The 27,990-nt window shown below is 58.1% G+C and overlaps 3 protein-coding genes across 6 annotated transcripts in view; 1 reads left to right on the forward strand and 2 right to left on the reverse strand.

Annotated features, from left to right (window-relative positions):
• The window catches only part of TRAF2 (TNF receptor associated factor 2), a 46,605-nt gene extending 41,512 nt beyond the window's left edge, over nucleotides 1–5,093 (reverse strand). The window contains exons 1-2 of one of the 4 annotated variants that reach the window (XM_033238485.1): nucleotides 4,475–5,093; nucleotides 3,752–3,826 (exon numbers count right to left, since the gene is read on the reverse strand). In XM_033238485.1, coding sequence (XP_033094376.1) covers nucleotides 3,752–3,756 — 5 coding nt within the window. In that variant the 5' untranslated portion in view covers nucleotides 3,757–3,826; nucleotides 4,475–5,093. Of the gene's footprint in view, nucleotides 1–36; nucleotides 847–3,751; nucleotides 3,827–4,474 lie in introns of those variants that run through there. The other 3 variants (XM_033238481.1, XM_033238478.1, XM_033238484.1) reach the window with 3 other exon arrangements.
• Nucleotides 5,094–13,165: 8,072 nt separating this feature from the next.
• On the forward strand, nucleotides 13,166–17,843 carry EDF1 (endothelial differentiation related factor 1). The gene is made up of 5 exons (XM_033238489.1): nucleotides 13,166–13,333; nucleotides 16,103–16,154; nucleotides 16,525–16,685; nucleotides 16,970–17,063; nucleotides 17,612–17,843. The coding sequence occupies exons 1-5, from the start codon at nucleotides 13,256–13,258 to the stop codon at nucleotides 17,671–17,673; spliced, it is 447 nt and encodes a 148-aa protein (XP_033094380.1). The 5' UTR covers nucleotides 13,166–13,255; the 3' UTR covers nucleotides 17,674–17,843.
• Nucleotides 17,844–19,117: 1,274 nt separating this feature from the next.
• Nucleotides 19,118–27,469, reverse strand: MAMDC4 (MAM domain containing 4). Its single transcript, XM_033238726.1, has 29 exons — nucleotides 27,354–27,469; nucleotides 26,651–26,826; nucleotides 26,402–26,575; nucleotides 26,190–26,315; nucleotides 25,961–26,091; nucleotides 25,794–25,878; nucleotides 25,535–25,660; nucleotides 25,195–25,332; nucleotides 25,021–25,109; nucleotides 24,769–24,942; nucleotides 24,542–24,626; nucleotides 24,262–24,450; nucleotides 24,042–24,158; nucleotides 23,762–23,893; nucleotides 23,531–23,655; nucleotides 23,338–23,449; nucleotides 23,087–23,203; nucleotides 22,872–23,006; nucleotides 22,616–22,749; nucleotides 22,328–22,547; nucleotides 22,118–22,255; nucleotides 21,817–21,935; nucleotides 21,643–21,733; nucleotides 21,378–21,524; nucleotides 21,063–21,197; nucleotides 20,785–20,912; nucleotides 20,602–20,710; nucleotides 19,823–19,998; nucleotides 19,118–19,356 (listed from the first exon to the last, which is right to left on the reverse strand). Exons 1-29 carry the CDS (start codon nucleotides 27,467–27,469, stop codon nucleotides 19,315–19,317), a joined length of 3,786 nt encoding a protein of 1,261 aa, XP_033094617.1. The 3' UTR covers nucleotides 19,118–19,314.
• Between the last annotated feature and the right edge of the window lie 521 nt (nucleotides 27,470–27,990).

Here is a 27,990-nt window from a genome sequence, read left to right on the forward strand (position 1 = left end):
GGCGCCGATTGGTCGGCGCTGAGACGGCGTGGGTACCTAAGTCGCCCTCTGCTTCTTCCTTGCAGAGCGCGCCGGAGCGCTGGTGCGGGCGCTGCTGCGGGGAGCTGTTGTAGAGCTGCGCCGTGGGGTCCGCGTCAATTGGGTCCCTTTCCTAGGTGCAGCGAGACAGTGAGGCCCTTGCTTCCCCTCCCGTGGCCCCCGTGCGGAGACCCCTGGCGCACACCCGAGAGGTGAGCCGGGAGCCCAGGCCGGGCGGCACCGGTTCCCACGAGGCGCGCGTCGCGGGACGCGGGGCGCTGGCGGGGTGGCCGCGACCTGCCGGACACCTGCGGGTTCCTCTGCCTACCCCGGTGCCGGGCTTAGAGCGGGGCCTCAATTTGGGTTACATTTATGAAAAACAGGACCAAAAGAATACTGCACGCTTAAGTAAGGTATTAAGAATATGGGTCTCCTTTTGGGTTGAGGTAATGCTCCGCAACCAGACAGTGGTGACGGCCGCCCAGCATGGCCGGTGTGCTAATCCACTGGGTTGTGCACTGTATTATTATTTTTTTGAGACGGAGTTTCGCTCTGTCGCCCAGGCTGGAGTGCAGTGGAGTGCTCTCGACCCACTGCAACCTCCGCCTCCCAGGTTCAAGCGATTCTCCTGTCTCAGCCTCCCGAGTAGCCGGGATTACAGGCGCCCGCCACCAAGCCTGGCTAATTTTTGTATTTTTGGTAGAGACAAGGTTTCACCATGTTGGCCAGGTGGGTCTTGAACTCCTGACCTCAAGTGAAAACACAACCTATGACCTCCAGACTCTCAAACGAAAACAGTGGTCTTGGCGGCCAAAACGGGCTGCCCTAGGAGTCCTGTGTCCTGCATGGGGGAGGCGGCACCGTCATCTGCTCAGGAGAACGGGAGCTGCAGCAGGTTCTCTCTGGTGGTGCACGGGCTACCACCGGACACACCACCTCCTCTCCAGCCAGCTTTTGGTGAAATGGAGACCTTTCTCCCCGCTTTGCAGAGAAGGAAACGTTCACGGAGGTAAGTCTACTCCAAGCATTCAGACCCTGAGACCACGGGACTGCTCAAAGATGGAATACACTGCAAAACAGGGCAGGCTCTGAAGTTACGTAATTTACGCAGGCCACGCTGTGTCCCCAGACGCCAATGCCATATGTCATACATGTTACTTGGTTTGCAGTTGGAATTCCCCTCCCCTAAACCCACATTCCTGGGACTGCAAGGCCTTGAGATGGAACTCAGGAAGCCATCGGATTCCATCAACGTCATCACCTCTGAGTTTGCTGCAAGCAGCCATGGAAACCTTCCAAGTCCTCACCTGCAGGCTCAGTGAGGTTGCATTCAAGCGCAGTAACTGAGCTCAGATGTGAGGAGGCTTCTCCTGGCTGCACCTGGGAGGCTCAAAGCTGTCCTGAGTCTGCAGCAGCCAATTCAGAATGAAAAAGGGTTCACGCGGTGGCTCATGCCTATAATCCCAGCACTTTGGGAGGCTGAGTCGGGAGGACTGCTTGAGCCCATGAGTTCGAAACCAGCATGGGCAGCATGGCGGAACCCCATCTCTACCAAAAAAAAAGGAAAAAAAATTAGCTAGTTGTGGTGCTGCACACCTGTAGTCCCAACTACTTGGAAGGCTGAGACAGGAAGAGGACAGAAGCCCAGGAGGTGGAGGTTGCAGTGAGCTGTGGTTGTACCACTGCACTCCAGCCTGCGCGATAGAGTGAGACCCTGCCTTTTTTTTTTTTTTTGAGATGGTGTCTTGCTCTGTCCCCAGGCTGGAGTGCAGTGGCACAGTCTCGCTCACTGCGACCTCTTCCTCCCGGGTTCAAGCAATTCTCCTGCCTAAGCTTCCAGAGTAGCTGGGACTACAGGCGCACACTGCCACGCCCAGCTAATTTTTTTTGTGTTTTAGTAGAGACAGGGTTTCACCGTGGTGCCCAGGCTGGTCTTGAACTGAGCTCAGGCAATCTGCCTGCCTCAGCCTCCCAAAGTGCTAGGATTACAGGCCTCAGCCGCTGCGCCTGGCCGACCCTGTCTCTTTTCAGCCAGGCACAGCAGCTCACTCTTAATCCCAGCACTTTGGGAGGCCAAGGCAAGCAGATCACCTGAGGTCGGGAGTTTGAGACCAGCCCGGCCAACATGGTGAAACCCTGTCTCTACTAAAAAAAATACAGAAAAGGCACGGCACAGTGGCTCATTTTTGTAATCCCAGCACTTTGGGAGGCTGAGGCAGATGGATCACCAGAGGTCAGGGGTTCAAGGCCAGCATGAACATTGTGAAACTCCCGTCTCTACTAAAAAAAATTTAAAAAGGGGCCAGGCGTGGTGGCTCACGCTTGTAATCCTAGCATTGGGAGGCCGAGGCGGGCGGATTAAGAGGTCAGGAGTTCGAGACCAGCCTGGCCAACACAGTGAAACCCCATCTCTACTAAAAATACAAAAATTAACTGGGTGTGGTGGCGCTTGCCTATAATCCCAGCTACTCAGGAGGCTGAGGCAAGAGAATCGTTTGAACCCGGGAGGCAGAGGTTGTAGTGAGCTGAGATCGTGCCATTGCACTCCAGCCTGGGTGACAGAGCTAGACTCCATCTCAAAAAAAAAAAAAAAAAAAAAAAACAGAAAAGGCCCAGCACAGTGGCTCATGTTTGTAATCCCAGCACTTTGGGAGGCTGAGGTGGGTGGATCACCTGAGGTCAAGGGTTCAAGACCAGCCTGGCCAACATGGTGAAAGCCCGTCTCTACTAAAAATACAAAAATTAGCTGGGCGTGGTGGCGGGCACCTGTAATCCCAACTACTCAGGAGGCTGAGGCAGGAAAATCGCTTGAACCCGGGAGGCAAAGGTTGCAGGGAGCCAAGATCGCGCCACTGCACTCCACCCTGGGTGACAGAGCAAGACTCCATCTCAAAGAAAAAAGAAGGAGTTCACTTGTTTTGGGGAGGGGTTCACCTGTTTTAGGACACTCTACTTCCTTCAGGGTAATGGGAAAGTCATTCTAACAGCTGTCAGACAGTGGCCTCCAACTTGGGGTGATACACCTCACTGGTCCTGGATGATGAGAGTGTTGAAGGGCTGAGTCTGAGACCACCTCAGCCCCACCCCAAGTCCAGAAAAGGTTTTCCAAGCTTGGCAAATGCCCACAGCGCTCAGTGGGCTGGCAGTGACCAGGATGACTGCCCTGTGCTGCCCAGTCTCAGAGGACTTGCCCCAGTGCTGCTCTCATGAAAATGCCTTTGTTTATTTTAGATTGCTCTGTTTCCAGAAGATTGGCATACACACTTAAAACAAACAAACAAACAAACAAACAAAAAAACTGGCTGGGTGTGGTGGCTCACACTTGTAATCCCAGCACTTTGGGAGACTGAGGAGGGCAGATCACCTGAGGTCAGGAGTTCAAGACCAACCTGGCCAACATGGTGAAACCCTATCTCTACTAAAATACAAAAACTATCTGGGCATGGTGGCACGCCTGTAATCCCAGCTACTTGGGAGGCTGAGGCAGGAGAATTGCTTGAATCTGGGAGGCGGAGGTTGCAGTGAGCCAGGAGTGCGCCACTACACTCCAGCCTGCGCAACACAGCAAGACTCTGTCTCAAAAATAATAATAATATTGATTGTGATGACAGGCCTGCAAGGCATAGCAAGTTGATACCAGTCTGACTGAGAGGCAGAGGTACACTGATTGGGAAGTGCCTCCCCACCCCGCCCACCAGCTTGGAAGCTGTGACACCTTGGCCTGGGGACTCGCCTCATTTGCTGGCTGGAAAGGGGTGACTCACTCTGGCCATGGTGCAGCTCAGGGGATTCCCATGTGGGCTCCTTCCTGCGGAAAAGAAAGCAAAAGTCAGCCACCCAGGCCTCCAGCAGGGGCAGGGGGAGGAGATGCCCCTGGGCAGTCTCGGGAGAGGCCCCAGCGTCCTCCCACTGCCTGAGGGCTGAGGTTGCAGGAGCAAGAAGCAGGGCAGCAGTTGGAACCTGGAGATGGACACATACAGCTGCTATCCTGGTCTCTGTGTCCTGACTGGAGGGTACCAGTGTCCCTGGAGGGGTGGACTGACCATGGACCAGAGCAGATGCTGCTGTGGACGCCAGGCACTCACTGACCTGGCCAGGGAGGACCCCACAGCTGCCTGCAGAGCATGGGGGGTAAGGCCACCGTGCCACTGGCGTCTGCCCTCTGTGCCCAGCAGGGCTCTGTGGATGCTTCTGAAAGCCAGTGGCTGCGTCTGCCCTCTGCACCCAGCAGGGCTCTGTGGATGCGTCTGAATGCCAGCAGCTGCCTGGCTTCCCTTGGGCGTGGTTGGCGCCCTCGAAGGCTCACACCTCATGTCCTTTTGCTCAGGTCTTGCGACGACAGAGCCCAGCTTGCAGACAGAGCCAGGAGGCAGAATGTCCGAGCTGGGCCCCCTACAAGACCGTGAACAAGGGACACCCTTGTGTGCCTGGTGATGTCCCCAGGGGAAGTGCGCACCTCAAATAGCCGCAGTCCACTTGCTCACACCGAGAGCTTGCCTCTTTTTTTCAGACGTTTGCAGGTCAGCCTTGTGCCGCAGCCTTGAGGGCAGCTGGTTTCACTCTCACTCTGTAGTCACCTGACAGGAGTGTTTCCAGGAAGGCAGCTGCAGCTCTGGGCTAGAGTCCCCTGCACCAGCGCCAGCCCTAACCCTGGCCTCACCCCCTCAGGCCAGTGCACAGGGCACAGAGGCTCCCTCCTCATCAGCTCCGCAGGGGGCCTCCCCCAGGGCAACCCTTGATAAAAGGAAAAAGGCCTGGGGAGGGGTGGGACCTGGAGGCAGCTTTGCCTCCACGCCAGACAGTGGGGAAGCTCTTGTCCTCCAACTGAATGGCATAGAACCTTGGGGGGAATCTGAAGCCTGCCTGTCCAGGGCAGGCCCGGGGCTGGCTGCAGCCAGGAGGCCCTGGAGCACGTGAGCTTGTGCTGTCACACAGCAGAGTCCGTGCCAGCAACCGTGGGAAAGAATGGATTTCTGTCTGCTTGTGTTTTCTGTGAACTTGGGAAGGACACACAAGAAAGTAATAAAAGATTCATGCCTGTAATCCCAGCACTTTCGGAGGCCGAGGCTGGAGATCACTTGAGCTCAGGAATTCAAGACCAGCCTGGGCAATATAGCGAAAGCCCCGTCTTTACAAAAAATGCACAAATTAGGCCAGGTCTGGTGGTTCATGCCTGTAATCCCAGCACTTTGGGAGACCGAGGCAGGCGGATCACCTGAGGTTGGGAGTTCGAGACCAGCCTGACCAACATGGAGAAACCCTGTCTCTACTAAAAATACAAAACTTAGCTGGGCGTGGTGGTACACACCTGTAATCCCAGCTACTTGGGAGGCTGAGGCAGGAGAATCGCTTGAACCTGGAAGGCGGAGATTGCGGTGAGTGGAGATTACACCATTGTACTCCAGCCTAGGCAATAAAAGCCAAATTCTGTCTCAAAAAAAAAAAAAAAAAAATAGCTGGGCATGATGCAATGGCACAATCTCGGCTCACTGCAACCTCTGCCTTCCTGGTTTAAGTGATTCTCCTGCCTCAGCCTCCCAAGTAGCTGGGATTACAGGCACATGCCAGCACACCCGGCTAATCTCGAACTGGTCTCAAACGCCTGACCTCAAGTGATCCTCCCACCTTGGCCTCCCAAAGTGCTGGGATTACAGGCATGAGCCACCGCGCCCTGCTGTAGTGGATGTTTTCTAACCAGGTGAAGTGGTATGCACCTGTAGTCCCAACTACTTGGAAGGCTAAGGCCAGAGGATGGCTTGAGCCCAGAGTTCAAGGCTATTGTGAGCTATTACTGTGCCACTGTACTCTAGTCTGGATGACAGAGCGATAGTCTGTCCCTAAAAAAAAAAAAAAAAAAAAGTAATGAAATTTTTTTTTTTTTTTTTTTGAGACAGAGTCTTGCTCTGTTGCCCAGGCTGGAGTGTAGTGGCATGACCTCGGCTCGCTGCAACCTCTGCCTCCCAGGTTCAAGCAGTTCTCCAGCTTCAGCCTCCTGAGTAGCTGAGACTACAGGTGTGAGTCATCACGCCTAGCTAATTTTTTGTATTTTTAGTAGAGATGAGTTTTTGCCATGTTGGCCAGGCTGGTCTCAAACTCCTGGCCTCCCACCTCATCCAGCTAACTTTTTTTTTTTTTTAGTTTGCAGTAGAGATGGAGTCTTACTGTGTTGCCCAGGCTGGTCTTAAATTCCTGAGCTCAAGCAGTCCTTCTGCCTTGGCCTCCCCAAGTCCTGGGTTACAAGTGTGAGCCACTGCCTGGCCAACATATTGTTTTTTTGTTGTTGTTTTTGTTTGTTTGTTTGTTTGAGAAGGAGTTTCGTTCTTGTTGCCCAGGCTGGAGTGCAATGGTGAGATCTCAGCTCACTGCAACCTCCGCCTCCTGGGTTCAAGCGACTCTCCTGCCTCAACCTCCCAAGTAGCTGGGATTACAGGCACCTGCCACCACACCCAGTGATTTTGTATTTTTAGTAGAGATGGAGTTTCACCATGTTGGTCAGGCTGGTCTCAAACTCCTGACCTCAGGTGATCCACCTGCCTCGGCCTCCCAAAGTGCCAGGATTATAGGCGTGAGCCAAACCTATTGGTTTTTCGTATTAATTAACGATAACATTGTAGTCCAGTTTCTGGCTTTGAGTTTTAACATCTGCAAGCTTGACAGCTTTGTCAAAATTGATCTTTTTCTTGTTGTCATGATGCTCCAGCTATGTTTATCCACCTATTTTTCCTCATGGTCAATCAGAAAACACTTTTTGTTCCGTTGAATTTTGAAAATTGTTTTTCACTTAAAGCCATAGATACACAAAGTTAGGAAGAACCTTGACCACAGAACATAATGTTTGGTTTATAAAACTTCCACTTCACAGGACATTCTAGACGTTGTGATTCTGTGTCTTTGTTTTTTTTAAAGGTGATCCTAGTGACATTCAGATCTCTCTGCAGTCAAAATAATTGTAAATTCAAATGAAAACTCCGAAGTGGCCCCACATAGTAATGATTATACAACTAATGTCCTGTTTTGCTGTCAAAGACGGGAGCCAGGCCAGGTGCGGTGGCTCACACCTGTTATCCCAGCACTTTGAGAGGCCAAGGCGGGTGGATCACCTGTGGTCAGGAGTTCAAGACCAGCCTGGCCAACGTGGCGAAACCTCATCTCTGCTAAAAATACAAAAATTACCCAGGTGTGGTCGTGGGCACCTGTAATCCCAGCTACTTGGGAGGCTGAGGCAGAACTGCTTGAACCCAGGAGGCGGGGGTTGCAGTGGGCCGAGATCGCAACATTGCGCTTCACCCTGGGCGACAGAGGGAGCTACTGGGAAGGCTGAGGCACGAGAAGCACTTGAACCCAGGAGGAGAGGAGGAGGTTGCAGTGAGCTGAGATGGCACCACTGCACTCCAGCCTGGGAGACAGTGAGACTCCGCCTCAAAAAAAAAAAAACAAAACCAAGCTGCGCCAACAGTGGACAGAGAGGCCTTGGGAGCTGCTGCACGGCAGGGCTGCCCACCGGGACTTAAGCCCCCAGAACTGCCCCGCATCAGCCAGCAAAGCCAGGCGACTTTCCCATTCTCTCTCCCACAGCAGGCAGGAGACAGTGGATCTGGGGGCTCTCCAGCCTCAGGGGCACCAGGCTCAGCTCCTCAGCCTGTGGTTCACTGGAGGCCGGCAGCAGGGAGGTTACTTCCCCATGGGTGGGACCAGGTTGGTCTCTGGGACCCCAGCAGAAGTGGCCCTGCCCCACCCCATCATCCTGCAGTGGAATTAATACTGGAACGTCCCACCAGGCACAGAAGGCTGCTCTGCCTGCGGGTTGACCCCAGCAAAGATTGCCAGACCCAAGGGAAAAACAGCCTGAACCAAACAAAGGAGCGGAGAGGGAGGATACAGGCACCAGAGGAGAATGTGAGAAGAACCAAATTAGTAATCTTAGAAGAAAAAAGAGAAGAATTTGTGAAATAGAATGCTATAGGCCGGGCGCGGTGGCTCAAGCCTGTAATCCCAGCACTTTGGGAGGCCGAGACGGGCGGATCACGAGGTCAGGAGATCGAGACCATCCTGGCTAACAAGGTGAAACGCCGTCTCTACTAAAAAATACAAAAAACTAGCCGGGCGAGGTGGCGGGCACCTGTAGTCCCCGCTACTCGGGAGGCTGAGGCAGGAGAATGGCATGAACCTGGGAGGCGGAGCTTGCAGTGAGCTGAGATCCGGCCACTGCACTCCAGCCTGGGCGACAGAGCGAGACTTTGTCTCAAAAAATAAAAAAACATGTGGAGGTGAACACCCAAAGGTACAAAGCAACTGTAAGACGGAAGCAGTAATCTCTAGGGATTGGGAATGTGGTGGGCAGAGGGACAGGGGGTGACCACTGATATTTTTAAAAATCCAAGGAGTACTGTGAGACTTTTATTATTGATTTATTTACTGAGACAGGGTCTTACTGTTGTCCAGGCTGGAGTGCGATGGCATGCTCATGGCTCACTGTAGGCTTGACCTTCCAGGATCAAGTGATCCTCTTACTGCAGCCTCCTAAGTAGCTGGGACCACAGGCACACATCACCACGCCCAGCTAACTTTTTGTATTTTTTTTTTATAGAGATAGGGTTTTACCATGTTTCCCAGGCTGGTCTCAAACTCCTGGCCTCAAGCAGTCTTCCCTCCCAATGCAGCATTTTGGGAGGCCGAGGTAGGAAGATCACTGAAGCCTGGGAGGTGGGGGCTGCAGTGAGCTGTGATCACGCCACTGCATTCCAGCCTGGATGACAGAGTGAGACCTTGTCTCTAAATAAATAAGTAGTAGGAAAACGTTTCCGATGTGGTGAATGTGTGGTACTATATAGTCCTAAGAAGCTCAGTGGGCCAGGTGCGGTGGCTCATGCCTGTAGTCCCAACACTTCGGGAGGCCGAGGCAGGCGGATCGCCTGAGGTCAAAAGTTTGAGACCAGCCTGGCCAACATGATGAAACTCGTCTCTATTAAAAATACAAAACATTAGGCGGGCGTGGTGGCAGGCACCTGTAATCCCAGCTACTCGGGAGGCTGAGGCAGGAGAATCACTTGAACCTGGGAGGCAGAGGTTGCAGTGAGCCTAGATCATGTCACTGCACTCCATCCTGGGTGACAAGAGCAAAACCCCGTCTCAAAAAAAAAAAAAAAATTGGTCAGGAGATCGAGACCATCCTGGCTAACATGGTGAAACCCCATCTCTACTAAAAAATACAAAAGACTAGCCGGCGAGGTGGCGGGCGCCTGTAGTTCCAGCTACTCGGGAGGCTGAGGCAGGAGAATGGCATAAACCTGGGAGGCGGAGCTTGCAGTGAACTGAGATCCGGCCACTGCACTCCAACCTGGGTGACAGTGAGACTGCGTCTCAAAAAAAAAAAAAAAAAAAAAAAGCTGGGCATGAACCCACAAGGCAGAGGTTGCAGTGAGCCGAGATCGTGCCACTGCACTCCAGCCTGGGTGACAGAGCAAGATTCTATCTCAAAAAATAAAAATAAAAAAGCAGCTCAGTGAACCCAAGCAAGGTAAATACAAAGGAAAATATGCTTGGGCACATGCTAAGAAAACTGAAGATCAGGCTGCGGGTGTCGGAACCTGCCTGTAATTCCAGTATTTTGGGAGGCTGAGGTGGGAGGATCACTTGAGCCCAGGAGGTTGAGGCTGCAGTGAACCATGATTGTGCCTTGTACTCCAGCCTGGGCAACAGAGTGAGGCCTTGTCTCCAAAAAAAAAAAAAAGAAAAGAAAAGAAAAAACTGAAGACAAAGGGATAGTCTTGAAAGAGCCAGAGGACACGTCACATTGTCACATAACCTGCTGGGGAACCAGGACACAAATGACTGATCACTGATTCTCATTGGCAATGATGGAAGACAATGGGATGATGTTTGTACATTAGCGTATCCTTCAAACACAAGGGCAAAATAGAGACATTTGCAGTTAAATGAAAGATGAAACTACAGCAGATGGTACTAAAAGAACCTAAGAAAGGCTGGAGGAAAATTATGCCAGAGAGACACTAAGATCTACAGATGGAAATGAAGAGACTTTTTTTCTCCAGAAAGCTTTGGAATTCTTTTCTCCATGCACGAAGCTAAATGGATAACTAGTAGACAGACAGTGGTGTGACATCTCCAGTGAGGTATGAGAAGCTCGCCAGACCTCCCAAAGTTGCTTCTCCATACCAGCCGCTTTCCTCTGGGCCCTAAGTTGGAAGAATCCCAGAATAGGAGGGAGTGCGTACAAATGACCCCAGGGTGGGATGGAGTGGGCAGTGAGGACAGCCTCCCACAGACATCTGTATCTATCGTGCCATGGTGCAGGGAGTGCCAAGGACAGGGCACAAGTGACTTGTGGCATCAGGCCTGGACTCCTGATGGAGGGCCCGATGGGACAACGGCTGTCCTGGTGGACACCTGCAGAGGACAGCTAGATGTAGCTGTCCCCTATCTCTCAGGCCAGGCTCACTATGGAGCTAGCTCAGCCCCACCTGCATGGGTCTCCGAGGCTCTGAGAAGGGCCTCCCAACGCATTCACGAGGTCAGGTGTTGGCTAAGTTTGTCACATAGGAGGACTGAACTGCAGTGTTAACAAGGCTGCCTCTTTCCAGGCTAACTCTACCTTCACCACACTCTTCCTGGGGGCTGGTGGCACTGGGGTGACTATAAGCATTTTTGGCACACAACGAAGGAGGACTTGAGCGGAGATACATCCAGTCAGGGTTTATGGGATATTTTCTTTTTCTTTCTTTTTTTAGAGACAGCGGAGTCTTGCTGTGTCCCTAGGCTGGAGTGCAGTGGCACAGTCTCGGCTCACTGCAACCTCCACCTCCAGGTTCAAGCAGTTCTCCTGCCTTGGCCTCCCGAGTAGCTGGGATTACAGGCACACACCACTATACCCAGCTAATTTTTGTATTTTTAATAGAGACAAAGTTTCACTGTGTTGGCCAGGATGATCTTGATTTCTCGACCTCGTGATCCATCTGCCTCGGCCTCCCAAAGTGCTGGGATAACAGGCGTGAGCCACCACACCCGGCCACAAGGGATATTTTAATTCAGTTGAGACACATCCTTGCTGGGTGTCTGAGGCTGTTGAGTCCTTAGCTGAACGGAGCTTGGTGCTGGAAGTTGGCGGGAAGCAGAGAAGCAAGGTTTGTATGCACGGGTCATCCAATGTGAAAAACGGTAAGCAGAAGACTCAACTTCCCACTGCCCGGTTAGAATTACAGTTGTCTCGTCTGTGGAATGCATTTGGTAATGCAGCATTTCCAATTTAATACAGCATTTATGTATGTTTTCTTTTTGGATGGAGACTGCATTTATCAGGATCCTTGTTTGTGGAGCATAACCTGCAGCAGTGCTACAGGAAGCTCATCCAGTCAAAGCCCGGAAGTCAGTACTATGATTAGGGCCCCCGGTGGCTGGAGCCTGTAATCCCAGACTTTGGGAGGCCGAGGCAGGAGGATCACACGAGCTCAGGAGTTCCAGACCAACGAGCCAGGGCAGTATGGGGACCCCACCTCTACCCTACAAAATACAAAAATTACCCAAGTGCAGGGGCTGCGCCTATAGTCCCATCACTTGAGCCCAGGACATGGAGGCTTCAGTGGGCGCTGCTGTGCTCCAGCGTGGGCCACAGAGACCCCGTCTATAAAAATAAAAATCTTGGCCAGGCGCGGTGGCTCACGCCTATAATCCCAGCATTTTGGGACGCCGAGGCGGGCGGATCACGAGGTTAGGAGATCGAGACCATCCTTGCTAACACGGTGAAACCCCGTCTCTACTAAAAACATACAAAAAAAATTAGCTGGGCGTGGTGATGGGCACCTGTAGTCCCAGCTACTCGGGAGGTTGAGGCAGGAGAATGGCGTGAACCCGGGAGGCGGATGGATCTTGCAGGAAGCCGAGATGGCGCCACTGCACTCCAGCCTGGGCAACAGAGCAAGACTGTCTAAAAAAAAAAAAAAAAAAACCTAAAAAGCTTATTCAGTAATAATGTATAATGACCTTTCTCATTATACAAAACAACTGTAAAATAGGGTGTTACATAATTATTGTCGTACAATATATACACTTTATACATTACAGAAAATAAACATATGCAAAACCATTCAATTTTGGCACCCATGTTTTCATAGTTTTCCTTTTTTTTTTTTTTTTTTTGAGACGGAGTCTTGCTTTGCCACCCAGGCTGGAGTGCAGTGGCCGGATCTCAGCTCACTGCAAGCTCCGCCTCCCGGGTTTATGCCATTCACCTGCCTCAGCCTCCCGAGTAGCTGGGACTACAGGCGCCCGCCTCGTCGCCCGGCTAGTTTTTTGTATTTTTAAGTAGATACAGGGTTTCACCGTATTAGCCAGGATGGTCTCGATCTCCTGACCTCGTGATCCGCCGGTCTCGGCCTCCCAAAGTGCTGGGATTACAGGCATGAGCCACCGCGCCCGGCCTTCCATTTTTTTTTTTTGAAATGCAGTTTCGTTCTTCTTGCCCAGGTTGGAGGGCAACAGCACGATCTCGCCTCACCGCAACCTCCGCCTCCGGGGTTCAACCGATTCTCCTGCCTCAGCCTCCCCAGTAGCTGGGATTACAGGTGCGCGCCACCACGCCTAGCTAATTTTGTATTTTTAGTAGAAACGGGGTTTCTCCATGTTGGTCAGGCTGCTCTCGAACTCCCGACCTCAGGTGATCCTCCCGCCTCGGCCTCCCAAAGTGCTGGGACTGCAGGCGTGAACCACCGCGCCCGGCCTGCATTCTTTTTCTTAAAAAGAGTCCCACCCCACGCTGCGTTTCGGGCCCCACAGCCCTGGTCCTCGAACGCAGGTCCCAGTCGCGCAGGCGGCAAAACAAAGGGGAGCGGCCGCGCTGCGAGAGCGGAGACCCCGCGCCCCCTCCGCCCGCGTGGCCCGGCCGGAGTGCGGGGCCCGGGGAGGCGCAGCCGCCGCCCGCGTGTGCTGGGAGGCCGCGGGGCCCGGGTTCAGGGGTCCTCCGGCCCTGCGCCCCCAGTGGCCGCCGCGCCTCGCCAGGCCAGGCCCCAACGTTGCCCTCCCCACGTCAGCCGCGCGCGGCCGCGGCGTCTCTCAGACGAGCCGAACGCCGAATGGCCCCGAGCACGGGAAGTGCCCGCCCCCCGCGTGCCGCCAGCCAATGGGACGCCGGAAGCGGGGAGGTGCCGAAGGGACGTCGCGTCGCCGCGCCGGGTCTCTAGCAGCTGCCGCTGAGCCGCCGGACGGACGCCCGCCTTCGCCCGCCATGGCCGAGAGCGACTGGGACACGGTGACGGTGCTGCGCAAGAAGGGCCCCACGGCCGCCCAGGCCAAGTCCAAGCAGGTGCTTTGCTGACGGAGGAGCGGCCGGGCCGGGCGGGGCGGACGCTGGGCCGGGGCCACGGACCATGGGGCAGGGGGCTCGGGGAAGGCCAGGCGGGGCCCGGGACGGGGCGCGGGAGACGGGGACAAGGCTGGGGTGCCGGGGGGAGGATGGGGTTCGAGGGGCGGGGAGCATCGCAGTGGTAGGAGGACCGGGCCGGAACAGGGGTGGGAAGGTGAGGGGCGGACCCAGGTGGGGATGGACGGACCCAGGAGGCAGGGGGCGGGCGACTGTAGGAGGAGAGGAGCAGGGAACGGGACGGGGCAAGGGGCAGGCGATAGGGCCGGGGATCAGTGCCAGGGTGGGGCGGGAATGGGATAGGGGCAGGGACTGTTGGCGGGGACAGGTGTGAGCACAGAGGCAGGAGGTGGGGACGGGGGCGGGGACAAGGCTGGGGCCTTGTGTGAGGATAGGGGACAGAGGACCAGGGTGGGCACTGGGAACGGGGGCAGGGATGGAGTTGGGGACAGGGCTTGGGAGGACAGGGACTAGAGTCGGGGACAGGGCTTAGGACAGAGGTGGGGACTGGGGCAAGCAGCAGGAACCAGCGATGAGGGTGGGGAATTGGGGTTGGGATAGGGCTGGGGGCCAGTGGACAGCAGGCCTGAGGCAAGAGACCGGGTGACTGGGACAGAGGTTAGTGACCTGAGTCGGAGCTGGGGACAGCGGGTAGGCTCCTCCCTGAGACTTTTCTCTTTGCTTGGGGCCTGCTTGGTTCTACTGGTCTCCGCTGGTCAGATACTGCCCAAGGAGCCTACCTGAGTCCATCACAGGCTGTAGGGAATGCCTGCATCAGGGAACCCCATAAGCAGGTGGACCCTGCCTCCCCCTGTTGCACGGGTGGAAGATGGGCGTGCCCTGAGCAGTACTTGTGGAAGGAGATTACCAGTGTGGCTGATGGATCCGAGGGTCAGTTGTGAGTCTGATGTAATAGGGAGGACAGTTTAGTCACCACCTCTGTCTCATTTGTACTCTCAGGTGGCCTAGGGCTGAAGCCTTTGAGGCCAGTTGGGCCAGGATGTGCTGGGGCTCTGGTGACAGGGATTCATTGGTCTGCCCTGCCCTTGCTGGTTGTACTGGGCCAGAACTTTCCTTTAAAAGAAAAGTTTCCTTTTCTTTTAAAGGCAACTTAATGGCCACAAGCTAGGAGTCACGGGAATAATTGTGTGGCAACATCTTTGAGTACATCACACTTAGGATGCTCCACAAGTCACTTCTCTGAAGTGGTAGAAATGTTAGCCAGGCACAGTGGCTGAAGCCTGTAATCCCAGCACTCTGGGAGGCCAAGGCGGGTGGATCATGAGGTCAGGAGTTCAAGACCAGCCTGGCCAAGATGGTGAAACCCCGTCTCTACTAAAAATACACAAAATTGGCCAAGCATGGTGGCAGGTGCCTGTAATCCTAGCTACTGGGGAGGCTGAGGCAGGAGAATCGCTTCAACTCGGAGTGCGAAGGTTGCAGTGAGCTGAGATCGTGCCACTGCACTTCAGCCTGGGTGACAGAGTGAGATTGTCTCAAAAAAAAAAAAGTCAAGAAATACATTATATTAATATTCAGTGACTGTAGATGAGATAGCATCACTGTAATTGGTGATGTTTCTGGGGAGCCTGCAGGCTTCCATGAGATGTGTCATCTTTGTTACTGGGAGCCAGATTCAGGGAGGAAGGCCGCACCAGGCCAGCATTTGGTGTTCCTTCCTACTTTTGCAGTAGAATCCAGCAGAGAAGTAAATCTATGCTAAATATGATTTCTCAAAAAGAATCCACTAGCACATACTAGCTATTCAGGAGGGAGGCTGAGCCCAGGAGGTCCAGACCAGCCTGGGCAACATAGCAAGACCCCAACTCTTAAAAAAAAAAAAAAAAAACCCTAGTGTGTCTTTCTCAACAGCAAAGGAAGTGGTGTTCCCTTAGCAGTTTATTATGAATTTCCTAGACATCTGATTGTAGAGGCTTTTGTATAACGAGTTTGGGGTTTTGTTGTGTTTTGTTTTTTTAGACAGTGTCTCATTCTGTTGCCCAGGCTGGAGTGCAGTGGCATTATCATAGCCCACCACACCCTCAAACTCCTGGGCTCAAGTGATCCTCTTGCCCTAGCCTCCCTCTACAGGCATGTACTACAATGCCTGACAATTTTTTATTTTATTTTATTTTATTTTATTTATTTTTTTGAGGCAGAGTCTCACTGTCGCCGGAGCTGGAGTGCAGTGGCCGGATCTCAGCTCACTGCAAGCTCCGCCTCCCGGGTTTACGCCATTCTCCTGCCTCAGCCTCCCGAGTAGCTGGGACTACAGGCGCCCGCCACTTCGCCCGGCTAGTTTTTGTATTTTTAGTAGAGACGGGGTTTCACCGTGTTAGCCAGGATGGTCTCGATCTCCTGACCTCGTGATCCGCCCGTCTTGGCCTCCCAAAGTGCTGGGATTACAGGCTTGAGCCACCGCGCCCGGCTATTTTATTTTTTTGTAGAGACGGGATCTCGCTGTGTTGCCCAGGCTGGTCTCGAACTCGTGGCCTCAAGTGATTCTGCTACTTTGGTTTCCCACAGTGCTGGGATTACAGACATGAGCTGCAGTACCTAGTTGAGCTTGGGTAATTGAACCCAGCACTGCATATCAGTCGTTGGGCACCACTAGTCCTTAGCAGTGTGCTAACTGGCTAACAGCAGGCCTGAATTGGTGTGTGCTGGACACTGCCAAAGCTACTTTTGATCTGATGTTTTCTAATTTTCTAGGCTATCTTAGCAGCACAGAGACGAGGAGAAGATGTGGAGACTTCCAAGAAATGTAGGTACTTGTGTTTCCACTTGCAAAATGAGGCTGTGCTGTGGGTCCATGTGCTGGTGGGTGTGGTGTGGATGGTGTCCACAGGGACGTTGTCAGCTGTGTGCCTGCCTGAACCGATGCTGGCCGGAGCCCTGGGAGGCAGCCATCTTCCCAGAGCAGCTCTGGTTGGCATGAGTGCAGCTGTCTGTCCCCATAACTGAGAGAAAACTCTGGAAGTCCATGCCCTGAGGTGTGTGAACCTGGGACAGCCTGGGTTCCCATGTCCCCTTGGGCTCAGGCAGCCTCTGGGGTCTGGTTACCACTCTGAAATGGTTTTCCGTCAGGTTAATTCCAAACCCTCTCCTCTGCTTTTGCCTCACACCGATTCCAGGGGCTGCTGGCCAGAACAAACAACATTCTATCACCAAGAACACAGCCAAGCTGGACCGGGAGACGGAGGAGCTGCACCATGACAGGGTGACCCTGGAGGTGGGCAAGGTGATCCAGCAGGGTCGGCAGAGCAAGGGGCTTACGCAGAAGGACCTGGCCACGGTGAGGCTGCGCCGGCTCTCACTCCTCCTGGGGTTGTGGGCTTGGGGAGGGGGGTGGCCGGTGTTCAGATAGCACGGGGAGGGCAGGCTCCACCCGCCTGGTGCCCCTGCAGGGAATGCCTCGGAAAGCCAGTCAGCCCGGCTCTCACTGTTGCACAAAACGCAGCTGCGTGTGGGTGCGTACCCCAGGGGCCCCAGAAGCTGGTGTTCTCAGGCAACGCTCCGCGCCTGGTTTCGCAGCCGTGCTAGTGTAGCTGATGTGTATAAAGCACATGTTCTCTTTAGAAAATCAATGAGAAGCCACAGGTGATCGCGGACTATGAGAGCGGACGGGCCATACCCAATAATCAGGTGCTGGGCAAGATTGAGCGGGCCATCGGTGAGTGTCCCTCCGCCTTCGCTGGGTCCGCTGGACAGGGAGGCCACCACTCCTGGCTGGGGTGAGAGTGGGACTTGGGAGACGAAGATGGCCCTGAGGGTCCCCTGTTCTCTGAATTCTGGAGCTTCGCTTCTCCAGGCGGTACAGACTGAGGGATGATGGGGGCTCTGCAGGCCTCGGGAAACCCCCAAGAGCAGTGGAATCCCACTCCCTTCCCCTTGCCGGTTCCCGTCAGCCCATGCTGTTGGCCATGGTCTGAGCCTGAGCACAGCGGTCCAGGCCCTATCCGCATGGGGCCGGAAGCCAGTTCCGCAAAGGACCCTGGCTCCAGTTCTTCCAGAGAGGGGTATTTGTGCTCTGCTGTCTAAGATGATCAGACTCATCCTTTTCAAAATTAGATGTGAGGTCCAGGAGTGCTTGTGTGTTGAGAGCCCAGTGAGGAATGGGAGTGGTGTGGCCCCCTTCCCTGGGAAGATGTTGAAGCGGGGCAGCGTGGGGGGCAGGAGGGTGCTGGCGCTGCAGTGGCCAGTGGCTGTGGCTCATTTCAGGCCTCAAGCTCCGGGGAAAGGACATTGGAAAGCCCATCGAGAAGGGGCCTAGGGCGAAATGAACACAAAGCCTCGAAGTCAGTGCGCTCCAGCTGGTCTCGTTCTGCCGGCTCCCCTTGGCTGCCAGCACTGCCGTGGGTCTCCTCACGGCCACACGGAACAAGGGGTCCAGCTCGTGGGGAACCCTCCCCAGCCCATTCCTGCTGTCAAACAAACAAAACCTTGCAAAGCGTTGGGTTCTGCTGACTGTTTTTCTCCCTACGTCGCGTTCCTCAGATCAGGATGCAGAACTCCGCTTTCCTGTTCTAGGGGTGTCTGCCCAGTAGCAGTTGTGGCTTAGAGGCCTCAGGGAGCTCTGAGCACTACCTTATATAAGGGTAAGGGGTGGAGGCCAGAGGCGCGGAAGGAGGAGGAGCGGTGTCACTGGGAGCTGCTTTCTCTGATGTAGCTCTAAAGAGAAGCTGGGAGAATTTCCTGCCCTTGGTGCCGGGGCCAAGAGTATTCCGTCCTGCTCTCAGCTCCCAGGCCCCTAGTTGTGGGGAAGGCCGGTGAATTTTCATGACTGATGCCCGGGAGTGGGCTGCCAGGGGGCTCTGAAGGTGTCTCTGCAGGGCCATTTCCTTTCGCCAATCTGTGTGGACAGCAGGCACTGGTCAGCCCCACGGCACCTGAAGACGAGGGATGGCACTAGCCATGCCTGACCACCACCCTCTGCTGGGACTTAGTCCCCAGGGCGGACAGGAGCCCGGTGGCTGGCGAGGGTGCCATGCTGTGCCCTCCAGCACCGCACGGCTCCTGGGGGCAGATGTGAGTTCATGAGGCAGGGTAGGGCTTTCCTGTGGGCAGGAGGGGGCTTGGCTGCACAGGTCTGGGTATCGCCACCCTCCCTGGGGATAGCCACCCACAGCCAGGCTTCAGAGGCCACAAGACTGGGCCCTCACCACGGGGTTGTGCCCGAGTCACCCACATGGAGGACCAGAGCTCTGGGAGCTGAGGTTAGTGACGTTGACACTGCGTTAGGATGGGAGTTCTCTGCTTGTGCCCCAGGCCAGGTCACAGCTTCACAGGGTCACCCTCCTGCTCAGGCGCAGGGGCCAAAGGGAAGGGCTCAGCTACAGCCCAGGGGCACCTGGTGACCTGGGCACTGTGACCCACAGTCCCTGGGGCAGCTCAGGCCTGTACCACAGACAATGGGCCCAGCTTAGGCACTTGTTCCCTCTGGGCCTCCTCCGTGCACCCTGTCCCCTAAGGGTCATCTCCTTTGCATGCTCCTGATGCTGTGGGTCAGTTTCACTGTTGTTCTCAATAGACACAGAGCCCCTGCCCTGGCCCTTGTCCTGGTGGGTCTGTGTCCTCATGGGAGAGGGTCCCCTTGTCTCTGGTTCCTGAGCTGCATCCAGAAGCAAGCAGGTGCCTCTAGCATGTTCTCCTATCATGTCACTTAACACTGCAGCCCCCACCCTCACTGGCTGGTGAAGTGTGGATGCACTGACTTCAGCCTGGGAGCTTGGGCCGCCCTCACGGGCCAGGGTGTTTATTCACAGAGCAACAGAGTCAGCACAGGGCAGGGAACGCCCAGGCCTCGGCATGTCCTGAGACCTGCAGCCTGTCCCAGCCTGGGTGGGGCAGGTGTCCGGTCCCCGGCTAGGGTCTGACCAAGTGCTGGATGTTATGTGAGGAAGCGAGGCCTTGTCTGAGGTGGTCTACGGATCGCTGGTGACAGATGCTGGGAGGGTGACACCATCCTAGGAGGAGGAAGAGGAGTTTTTTTGTTTTTTCTTTTTTTTCTTTCCCGAGGAGTTTCGCTCTTGTCACCCAGGATGGCGTGCAGTGGCATGATCTCGGCTCACTGACTGCAACCCCTGCCTCCCGAGTAGCTGGGATTACAGACACCTGCCACCACACCCAGCTAATATTTTGTATTTTTAGTAGAGAAGAGGTTTCACCATGTTGGCCAGGCTGGTCTCAGACTCCTGACCTCAGGTGATCCACCTGCCTTGACCTCCCAAAGTGCTGGGATTCCAGGTGTGAGCCACCCTGCCCGGCCAAGGAGGAGGAGCTTTGACGGTGGTGGCTGGGAGAGGCAGGGCAGGGAGGGCAAGGATGGGCCTTGCGCAGGTGGGGGCTCCTCCCTGGGGGGATGTGTCCCGCCAGTGCCTACCCTCCAGGGTCACAGCTGAGCACAGAGGCTCCTGTCCCCGGGGCTCCTACCGCATTGAAAAGGATGTTGTCAAAGCCGGGGGCTGTGGCCTCTGTGTGGCTCTGGAAAGGGCAGCTCCCCCTCTTCAGCCAGCGCCGTCCCCCAAGTCCCAGCAGCACCAGGAGCATGAGCAATAGGAGGGCACTGCCAACCACAGTTGGCACAGACACGGGTACGGCTGTGTCCCCTGTGGGCCATAGGGACACGTGAGCCCTCCAGAGCAGCCCCCAGTTCGGGTGTCCTGGTGTAGCCCCTACATCTGAGGCTGAGGAGGAAGCCTGGGGCAGCCTGGTCCCCTCAGCCTCTGCTGGCTCCTGGGGTTCACCCCTGTTTCAAAGGCAGAGAGTATCTGTTCTGCCACCACAAGGATGGGGCCTGGCAGGCAGGCAGCTGCTGTCTACAGACTTGGTGGGGCTCGTGGCCCCAGGTGAGATCCTTTCCCTCACCAAGTGAGAGCAGTCAGTGGTTGCCCTGACCCGGCTGGCAGCTCCTCCAGGATGGACCTTGCCCTCGGTGTGTGCACAGGGAGCACAGAGGCCACAGCCAGGCAGGGCAGGCCCCAGAGGCTGCACCCCAGGGTGCAGGGACAGCCCAGCCCAGGCAGTGGCCCCAGGGGTGAGCGGGGCAGAGAGTGAGGAGGGCACAGGGTGTGGGCCTGGCAGCTCTCCTGTCCTGTCTGGGTGCAGCATGCTCACAGCTCCTGGGGCCACACGCTGGTAAGCCTGGCAAACCCTGAGCCGGGCTGGCCCCCTGGACCCTCTTCCGTGCCTCACTGCAGCCCAGGGCTCACCCGGGCTGGGGGCAGGCTGCTGGCAACGCTGCCCGGCCAGATACTCCACATCATCCAGGGCAATGGGCCCCAGGGCTGGCTGGCCGCCCAGAGTGGCTTCAAACACAACCTGATGGGGAAGGAAAGGAGTCTGGGCCCTGGGTGGAGGAGGAGGCGGCTCCTGGCCCGGACAGCCGGCCTCACCTGAAACTCGTTGGTGCTGGCCACCTCCACCTGGGCCTCCAGCCACTGGTGCCGCCGGTGCCCGCCTGTGCTCCACACGGCCAGCTGGCCCTGGGCACTGTTTAGCAGCACCCTCAACTCCCCCTTGTCTGAGAGCAGGGCCAGGGCGTGTCAGGCCTGGGGTCCCGGGACTCCTGCACACCTAACCAGGGGCGGGGTGGGAGGCCACCTCCCCACCTCTGCTCCTGGACCCCTGCTGCCCCCATTGCCCAGGCACCCATTGGCCCAGCCGGACTCACAGAAGTGCTCAGGAAAGCCCATGTGGTACCAGAAGCGGAGACAGGAGACTGGGGTGGCTGGCAGAGGCTCGCTGCGCAGCCAGGCGGCCCGGCCCCCGGGGCCCAGCACACCAGTTTCAAAGAAAGCAAAGTGGCCTGGGAACAAGAAGAGGTTGATGCCCAGCTGATGGGCAGAGCCAGCCCTCAGGGCCCTAGCAGAGGCTGGGTGGGCAGGGCCTCCTCTGGATGGGGCGTGTACTCGGTGGGCAGCAGGACGCCAGGTGGCTGTGTGTGGCCTCTGGGTCGCCTCCCCACCTGGCTCCAGTGGGCACTTACCTGCCTCTGTGCCCAGAGTGTGGTCCACAGGGGGCTGGGGGTAACGAGAGGGGGTGGCTCCCCCGCCCCAGTCCCAGCTGTATCCACCCAGGCTGGGCCAGGCCAGGTGGCTCCAGCCACACAGGCCAGACTCAAAATCACAGGAACCTGCAAGACATGGGTGGGTGAGTAGTGCTGCCGCCCAAGCCCTAGGCACCACCACCACGAAGGGAGAGGGCTAGGCAGGTGCCCCAGAGCAGGGCCGAGGCCACAGCAGGGCTCCCACCTGGCCGAGGGCAGGGCCCATCCTGGAGGAGCAGGTCATCCAGAGCCACGTAGGAGTGTGCCACGCCTGCGGCCACTGCCTCAAACACCACCTGGTGGGTGCAGGGCAGGGCAGCCTCAGCGGGTCCAGGAAGCCCTCAGGGGAAGGGGGAGGGGCACCCCACCCTGCACTCACCCTCCAGGCTCGCTCGGCCTGCACGTCCACGCTGCCCAGGCGCCAGGCCAGCCCACCGTGGGCACTGAGGCTGAGCACCTGGTGCTTCCCGCCCTTCTCCAGGTGGACCCGCAGAGTGCCTGCCAGCAGGGGCGGCCCCGGTCAGCAGTGTGGGGAGAGCGCCTGCAGGCCCCGGTCTGAGCTCCCAGGCTCCCGGCCTGGCGGGCGCAAGAGGCTCCCCAGTGGCCTCAGCACAAGGCTGGTGGGGACACCAGGCCAAGCTTCCCTGAGCCCACTGGGGTCCCCTCCCTAAGCTCCTCACCTGGGTTATGGAGGCTCCCGTGGTACCAGAAGGTCAGGCAAGCAGGCTGGGCCGGGGGCCTATACTCCTTGGAGGTCAGGGAGGCCGTTTGGCCCCTGGGCAGTGCATCTGGGCTGGTGTCCACCACCATATAGTGCCCTGGAGGTGCCAGCATCAGCCTGCCAGCCCCTGGCCAGCCCCGCAATCCCTGCCCCTGCCAGGCCCCCATACCTTGGGCTGTCTCAGTGGTGTGGTCTGTTGGGGGGCCCCAGGCTGTGTGGCCCGAGGCATTGGCCTGGCGCCTCCACAGACCCTGGCCTCCAGAGGAGAAGCCGCAGTCCGAGTCCTCAAAGGAGCAGTGATGAGGGGCCCAGCAGGGGCCTGGCCGCACGGCCACGTCGTCCAGCGCCATGGTGCCGTGGTATCCATCCCGGAGGCCCTCGAACAGCAGCTAGGGGTGGAGGGTGTCAGCTGGCCGGGGGTCCTGCCCTGTCCTCCCACCCGGGCGCCAGTCCTCACCTGGTACTGGGCACGGGTGCCAGGCTGGTGGGAAAGGGTGGCCCAGGCCTCATGCCAGCGGTTGCCCTGGGTGCCCGACCGTGACCACAGGTGTATCTCCTCCCCTTCCCGTCTCATGGCCAGGCGCAGAGTCCCTGCAGGGAGGGGACCAGTCCATAACTGACCTCTCCCCTGTGCCTCGATAGGTGTCAGAGGGGGGACTCTGAACCTCCGGGGGCCTCCCCACAGGCCCTGCCCCACTCCCAGATCCACTCACCAATCTGGGGCCCATGGAGGTGGTACCAGAAGCTTAGACATTCCGTGGGCACTGTTGGCACCTGGGGCCTGGAGAGCAGGTGGGCGCTGTGGCCCCAGGCCAGGGGGTCTGTGGGGTCCAGGAGCACAAAGTGACCTGTAGGGGGCATGGGGCTGAGCTGCAGAGATGCTCCACTCCTGTCTGAAAGCCACCCCTGGTCTGAGCACCCGTCCTACCTTGGCCTGTGGTGTGGTCGTGGTCAGGGCCACGGCTCTCCACCCAGCGCCAGTGTGTGTCTGAGAGGTGGCCTGGGTACCAGCTGCATGTGTCCCGCTCAAAGTTACAGGAGACCTCTGGGGATGGGGCCAGGTGGGGTCACAGACCTTTCCCCCTCCCCCTCCAGAGCCCTGAGAAGGTAGAAGCTCCGCGGTCCCTGGAGGGGTGTCGGGGGAGCACCCAGGTGGGAATGAGGATGGGCAGCAGGAACCTCTGTCTCTCTCGGTGGTCACTGTGGGGCTACAGTCCCTCAGGGTCACGTTGTCCACCCCAGCTCCCTGCTGGTCAGGGCCGTCCAAGTCCACCAAACTGACAAACTCCAGCTTCATGGGGTAAGGGGATGAGAGGACCATTAAGTCAGGGCCCGCTCCAGTGGAACCCCCACTCTGGGGTGCCCTCCTCACCTGGAAGGGCCGGCGGCGGGCCCCTAGAAGGACCTTGTCCACCTTCCAGCCACCTGCACTGCTGCTCAGGGCCTGCCATGCCAGCTCCCGGGAGCCGTTGTCTACCACAACTAGTGCCAGGAAACCTGGCCAGCGGGGTGGGGGTGCTGCGGGTCACCCGACCCCAGATCCCTCCCACCGTGCAGGGAGCACCCAAGGGCTGGCCAGGGAGCTTGTGGGGGGCGGCGGTACCTCGGGGCTGGCTCTGTAAATAGTAAGCCAAGTGGAGTTCACAGCTGGGGCCAGAAGGGCCAAGGAGGGGTGTAAGGACCCGGGCCTCAGTGCTCAGCTGCCCCCAGGCCCTCTGCAGAGACAGGAAGTGCCCTAGGGGAAGAGCAAGGTGCTCAAAGCCTCTCTATCCCTCAGGGATCCCCAATCCAGAGACCCTCTGGAGTGCAGACAGAGCAGAGACCCCTCCGAGGATGCTGCACACACCCGGGTGGGGGCTTGAGCGTTGGGCCTTGGGCCTCACCAGCAACAGCTGCACTGGACCCCTGGCTCTCCTGGGCTGAGAGACGCCGCCACTGCAGCCGCCCCACACTGGCGTCCTCCCAGCCCCCGGCCTCGAGGGACTCAAAGTCTGTGGTGCCTGAAACAGCAATGGGCACTGAATGGCAGAGTCCTCAGCCCGCCCCGGCACCTACCCCCTTGGCTCCTCAGCAGGAGGTCTGCAGGAGGCTGAGCCCCTTTACCGCAGGCCTGCTCGTCCTCGCCCCCTGCACACTGCTCCTCGAAGTCACACAGCTGTTCTGGGGGCACACACAGGTCCCCGCAGGCGAGATGCCCCTGCTTGCAGGAATCCTGGAGCCGTGAGCTGGGCGGCAGGGGTTGGGGGGCTGGGGCCCAGGGCCCAGGAGGCAGTGGCTGCAGGGTGGACACCTCTGTGGGGGCAGAACTGGGTCAGGTGGCAGGGATGGGGAGTGCTGTGCCTCTCTAGGGCAAGGCAGGGTAGGGCAGATTCAGCAGGCTCACCCGGGACTGGTCTGCAGTGGTCAGACAGGATGAGGTCGTCCAGACCCACGACGCCCCCCGGGCCTGTCTGCCCGGCCAGGAGGATCTGAGAGCAGAGGGGCTCAGGGAGTGCCCAGCCTATTTTCCCCGGGGTCTGGTCCCTGTCCACTCGCAGCAGGTACCTTGTGGGTTCCCCTCCCCTGCCCGCAGCCTGGCTCCCCAGACCCCACCCTCTTGCTGTTCCCTACCTGGAAGGGGTGGGCACTCTGGATGTCAACACGGTCTCGGACCCACCCAGTCCCCAGCTCCCCTCGGCGCCTCCGCAGCAGGACAGGAGCCTGTGGGGCACTGGACCCCAGAGTCTGCAGGAACAGCTGGAGGCAGCCAGCCTCAGAGCCATGCAGGTAGTGATAGAAGATCAGCTGTGGAACCAAGAGCTGGCTGGGGGCCCTGCACCTGGGCAGCCAGCACGGAGGCCCTGTGAGCCCCACCCATCTCACCGAGCAGTTGGAGGTGCCTGAGGCTTGGAATTCGGGGCTGGAGAGTATAGCAGGGGTGCCAGGCTCGGCCACAGAGACCAGGAAGGAGCCTGCAGGAAAGGGTGGGAGTGGGCCACAACCGCTGGGCTGTGGCCACGTAGACAGGGCCTGGGCTGGGTCCCCTGTGGGCCTCACCCTGTGCACTGTTACGGCTGTGGTCACGGCGTGGCCAGGAGGGGAGCTCAGGACCACCAGCGCTGTGGTTCCGGGACCAGCCTTCCGAGCGGTTCCATGGGCCCAGGCCTGTCTCAAAGTCGGTGGCTGTGTGGCGGCCTAGGGCGGGAGGCGGGGGTGTCAGGGCCACTAGTCGGTGCTTCCTGCAGCCATATGGCCCCAGCTCCAGGGTGGCCCTGGCAACCACACCCCTAGAAAGATCATCCCAAGGATCCAAGGTGCCCCTCCCGGATGAGTGCTAGGGCCCCCACCGAGGTGTCCAGTCTCCCTGCCTCACTCTGGGCCCCCACCCTGGCCTCACCACAGGTGAGTGGGTCCTCATCAGACAGGTCCCCGCAGTTGTCTTCCCCGTCGCACAGTTGCTGGGGCTCCACGCAGACCTTGTTCTGGCAGTGGTGGTGTCCCAGGGGGCAGCTGGCCTGGGGGGCTGGGTGGGGAGGGTTAACCCTTCACCGAGGCCCTGGGAGTGGGAGAGCACTTGGGGGCAGACAGGGTCTGAGCAGGGGGGTGGGCAGGCGGGGGCCCTCCCGGGGGTGGAACAGGAAGAAGCAGTGCCTTACCGGGCAGACCACAGTCCCAGAACTCGAGGTCATCTAGAGCCACAGCACCCCTGTGGGTGGCATTTCGGGTGGCAGAGAAGGTCACCTGAAGAGAACAGGCCCTCAGGACCTAAGTCAGGGCCCAGACCCCCCCAAGGCTCCCACTCGTCCAGACCCTCCCAGCTCACTCGGAAGTCACCCCGGATGCGGCCTGTGGTCACTGCCAACTCCTGCCAGCCGGGGTCCCAGGGCCCTGTGCTCTGCCACAGGGTCAGGGTCTCTGAGCCATGGGTCACCTCCAGCCGCAGCTCAGCCACATCTGCAATGTCAGGGGTCCCAGGGCAGCTACATCCCTGCTTGTCCCCACCCGCCCTCCCCCTGGGCACCTCCCATGAGCCTTGGGGGTCCAGAGTGCACCTCCAGAGGCCGCGTGGTACCAGAGCCTCAGCTGGCAGGCAGGGGCTGCGTCTCGCAGGGTTGGCGAGCGCAGGGCTGCGGTGGATGCCTCTTTCCCTCGGTGGGTTCCGACGGCCATGTACCAGCCTGGCCCAGGTGAGAGGTCAGGAGACAGGGCAGGGAGCAAGGAGGGTGTTGGGACAGGGACACGCAGAAACTTGCCCTGGCCTTACCCAGGTCAGTGCCCAGCGTGTGGTCTGAGTGGGGCCCAGGACCCTCCAGTGTGGCCCCTGCCCTGTCTCGGAGCCAGCTGTAGCCTGAGGTGCTAATGTCCCGCCAGCCGCAGGAGTCCTGCTCGAAGTCGCAGGTGAAGGGGGTGCCCAGGGCGGGCGAGGCCCCATGGTAACCTGGGAGAGTGGGTGGTCAGGTGTGCGCCAGGCCTGCTCGCACTGGCCCTGCCCGCCCATCTGTCCTTGGCTTACCACACTGGGCCTCATCTGAGCAGTCCCTACAGTCACACACGAAGTTGCACACGGCCTGACCAGGGCTCCTGCAGTGGCTGGGGACCCAAGCCCAGCCTGGGGATCTTGCTGCTGGGAGGGTGACAGCCAGGGGACCTGGGTGCAGAGTGATCAGCCATCCCAGCCTGCCTAGGACTATTCAGTTTTGGCACTGGACATCTTTTGTCCAGGGAAGCCTCTCAGACCAGGAGATGGGGCAGGGAGGGACCAGGACCCATCAGAGAACTCCCACCCGGCTCTGGACCAAGCAGAGCATGCTCCTGTTTCCAGCCGTGAAGAGGCTGGGGAGGAGGGCCTGGGCATGTGTGGGGATGAGGACCCTGCCATGGGGCACCCCCAGAAAGGTAGCAGGAACCCAGTGTGCCCAGCAGTGAACTGGGCACTGGGAGGGTGACCCCCAATGGGAGGCAACAATGGGCGGCCCAGGGGCCTCCACAGGCTCCGCCCAGTCCAAGGGTGGCAGACAAAGGCTGACAGAGCTGGGGGGCACCTCCTGAGCCCTCTTGTCCCAGACTGGGAGAGGAGTCTTGTCTCTTCCTTTGCTTGGCAGGCCTGAGGACCCCATGGGCTGATTCCAGGTCACCCCCGTTGCAGACCAGCCAAGGCAGTGCCTGGCAAACCACCTTCCCTTTGGGGCTCAGGCGTCAGCCCTGGTGCCCGTCACTGCCACACAGATGGTAGGCTCAGAAGCCAGAGCCCCTCGTCCTGCTTCAGGAGTGAGACAAACGACTTACCCAGTAACAGGACCAGGGCGGGCAGCAGGTGGCTGGGCAGAGGCATGGTTGGGCCAGAGGAAGCAGGGCCAGTGTGGCCACACAGGGTGCCTGGGAAGTTCTGTGCGGTTATGAGCCTGCACTGGCCCCACGCGCTGACTCTGCTGTTAAGTGGAGGGCCCCTCGGCCTGGCCCCACCCAGTGCTGACGGTGCCAAACATAGGCCGGGATAGCGGCCCCAGGAGGGGGCCTCTGACCCAGGTCAGCTCCCACCTGCTCAGCTCCCTCAGACACAAGGTCAGGCCCTTCCACCCTGCCCTGCCCTGCCCTGCCTGGTGGAGGGGAGGTTCCCACTGGAATGGGGAGGGACCCAGGCACCCCACCAGGACTCTGCTCGGCAGTGTGGGGTGGGCAGAGGCCACCGTGGCCTCTCACTGTGCCTTTGGCACTAGCCTGGTGGTCAGGATTCAACCAGTCCGGTAGCTGCGGGAGTCCAGCATGTGCACCAGAGCCGGCCCCTGCGTTCGCAGCTGTGGGGCACCTGCCTCTGAAGGATCACCCCCTCATTCATTCACCCTGAGCATCCAG

This window comes from Trachypithecus francoisi, unplaced genomic scaffold, assembly GCF_009764315.1.
Source record: "Trachypithecus francoisi isolate TF-2019V2 unplaced genomic scaffold, Tfra_2.0 Lachesis_group16, whole genome shotgun sequence".
Lineage (NCBI taxonomy): Eukaryota > Metazoa > Chordata > Mammalia > Primates > Cercopithecidae > Trachypithecus > Trachypithecus francoisi.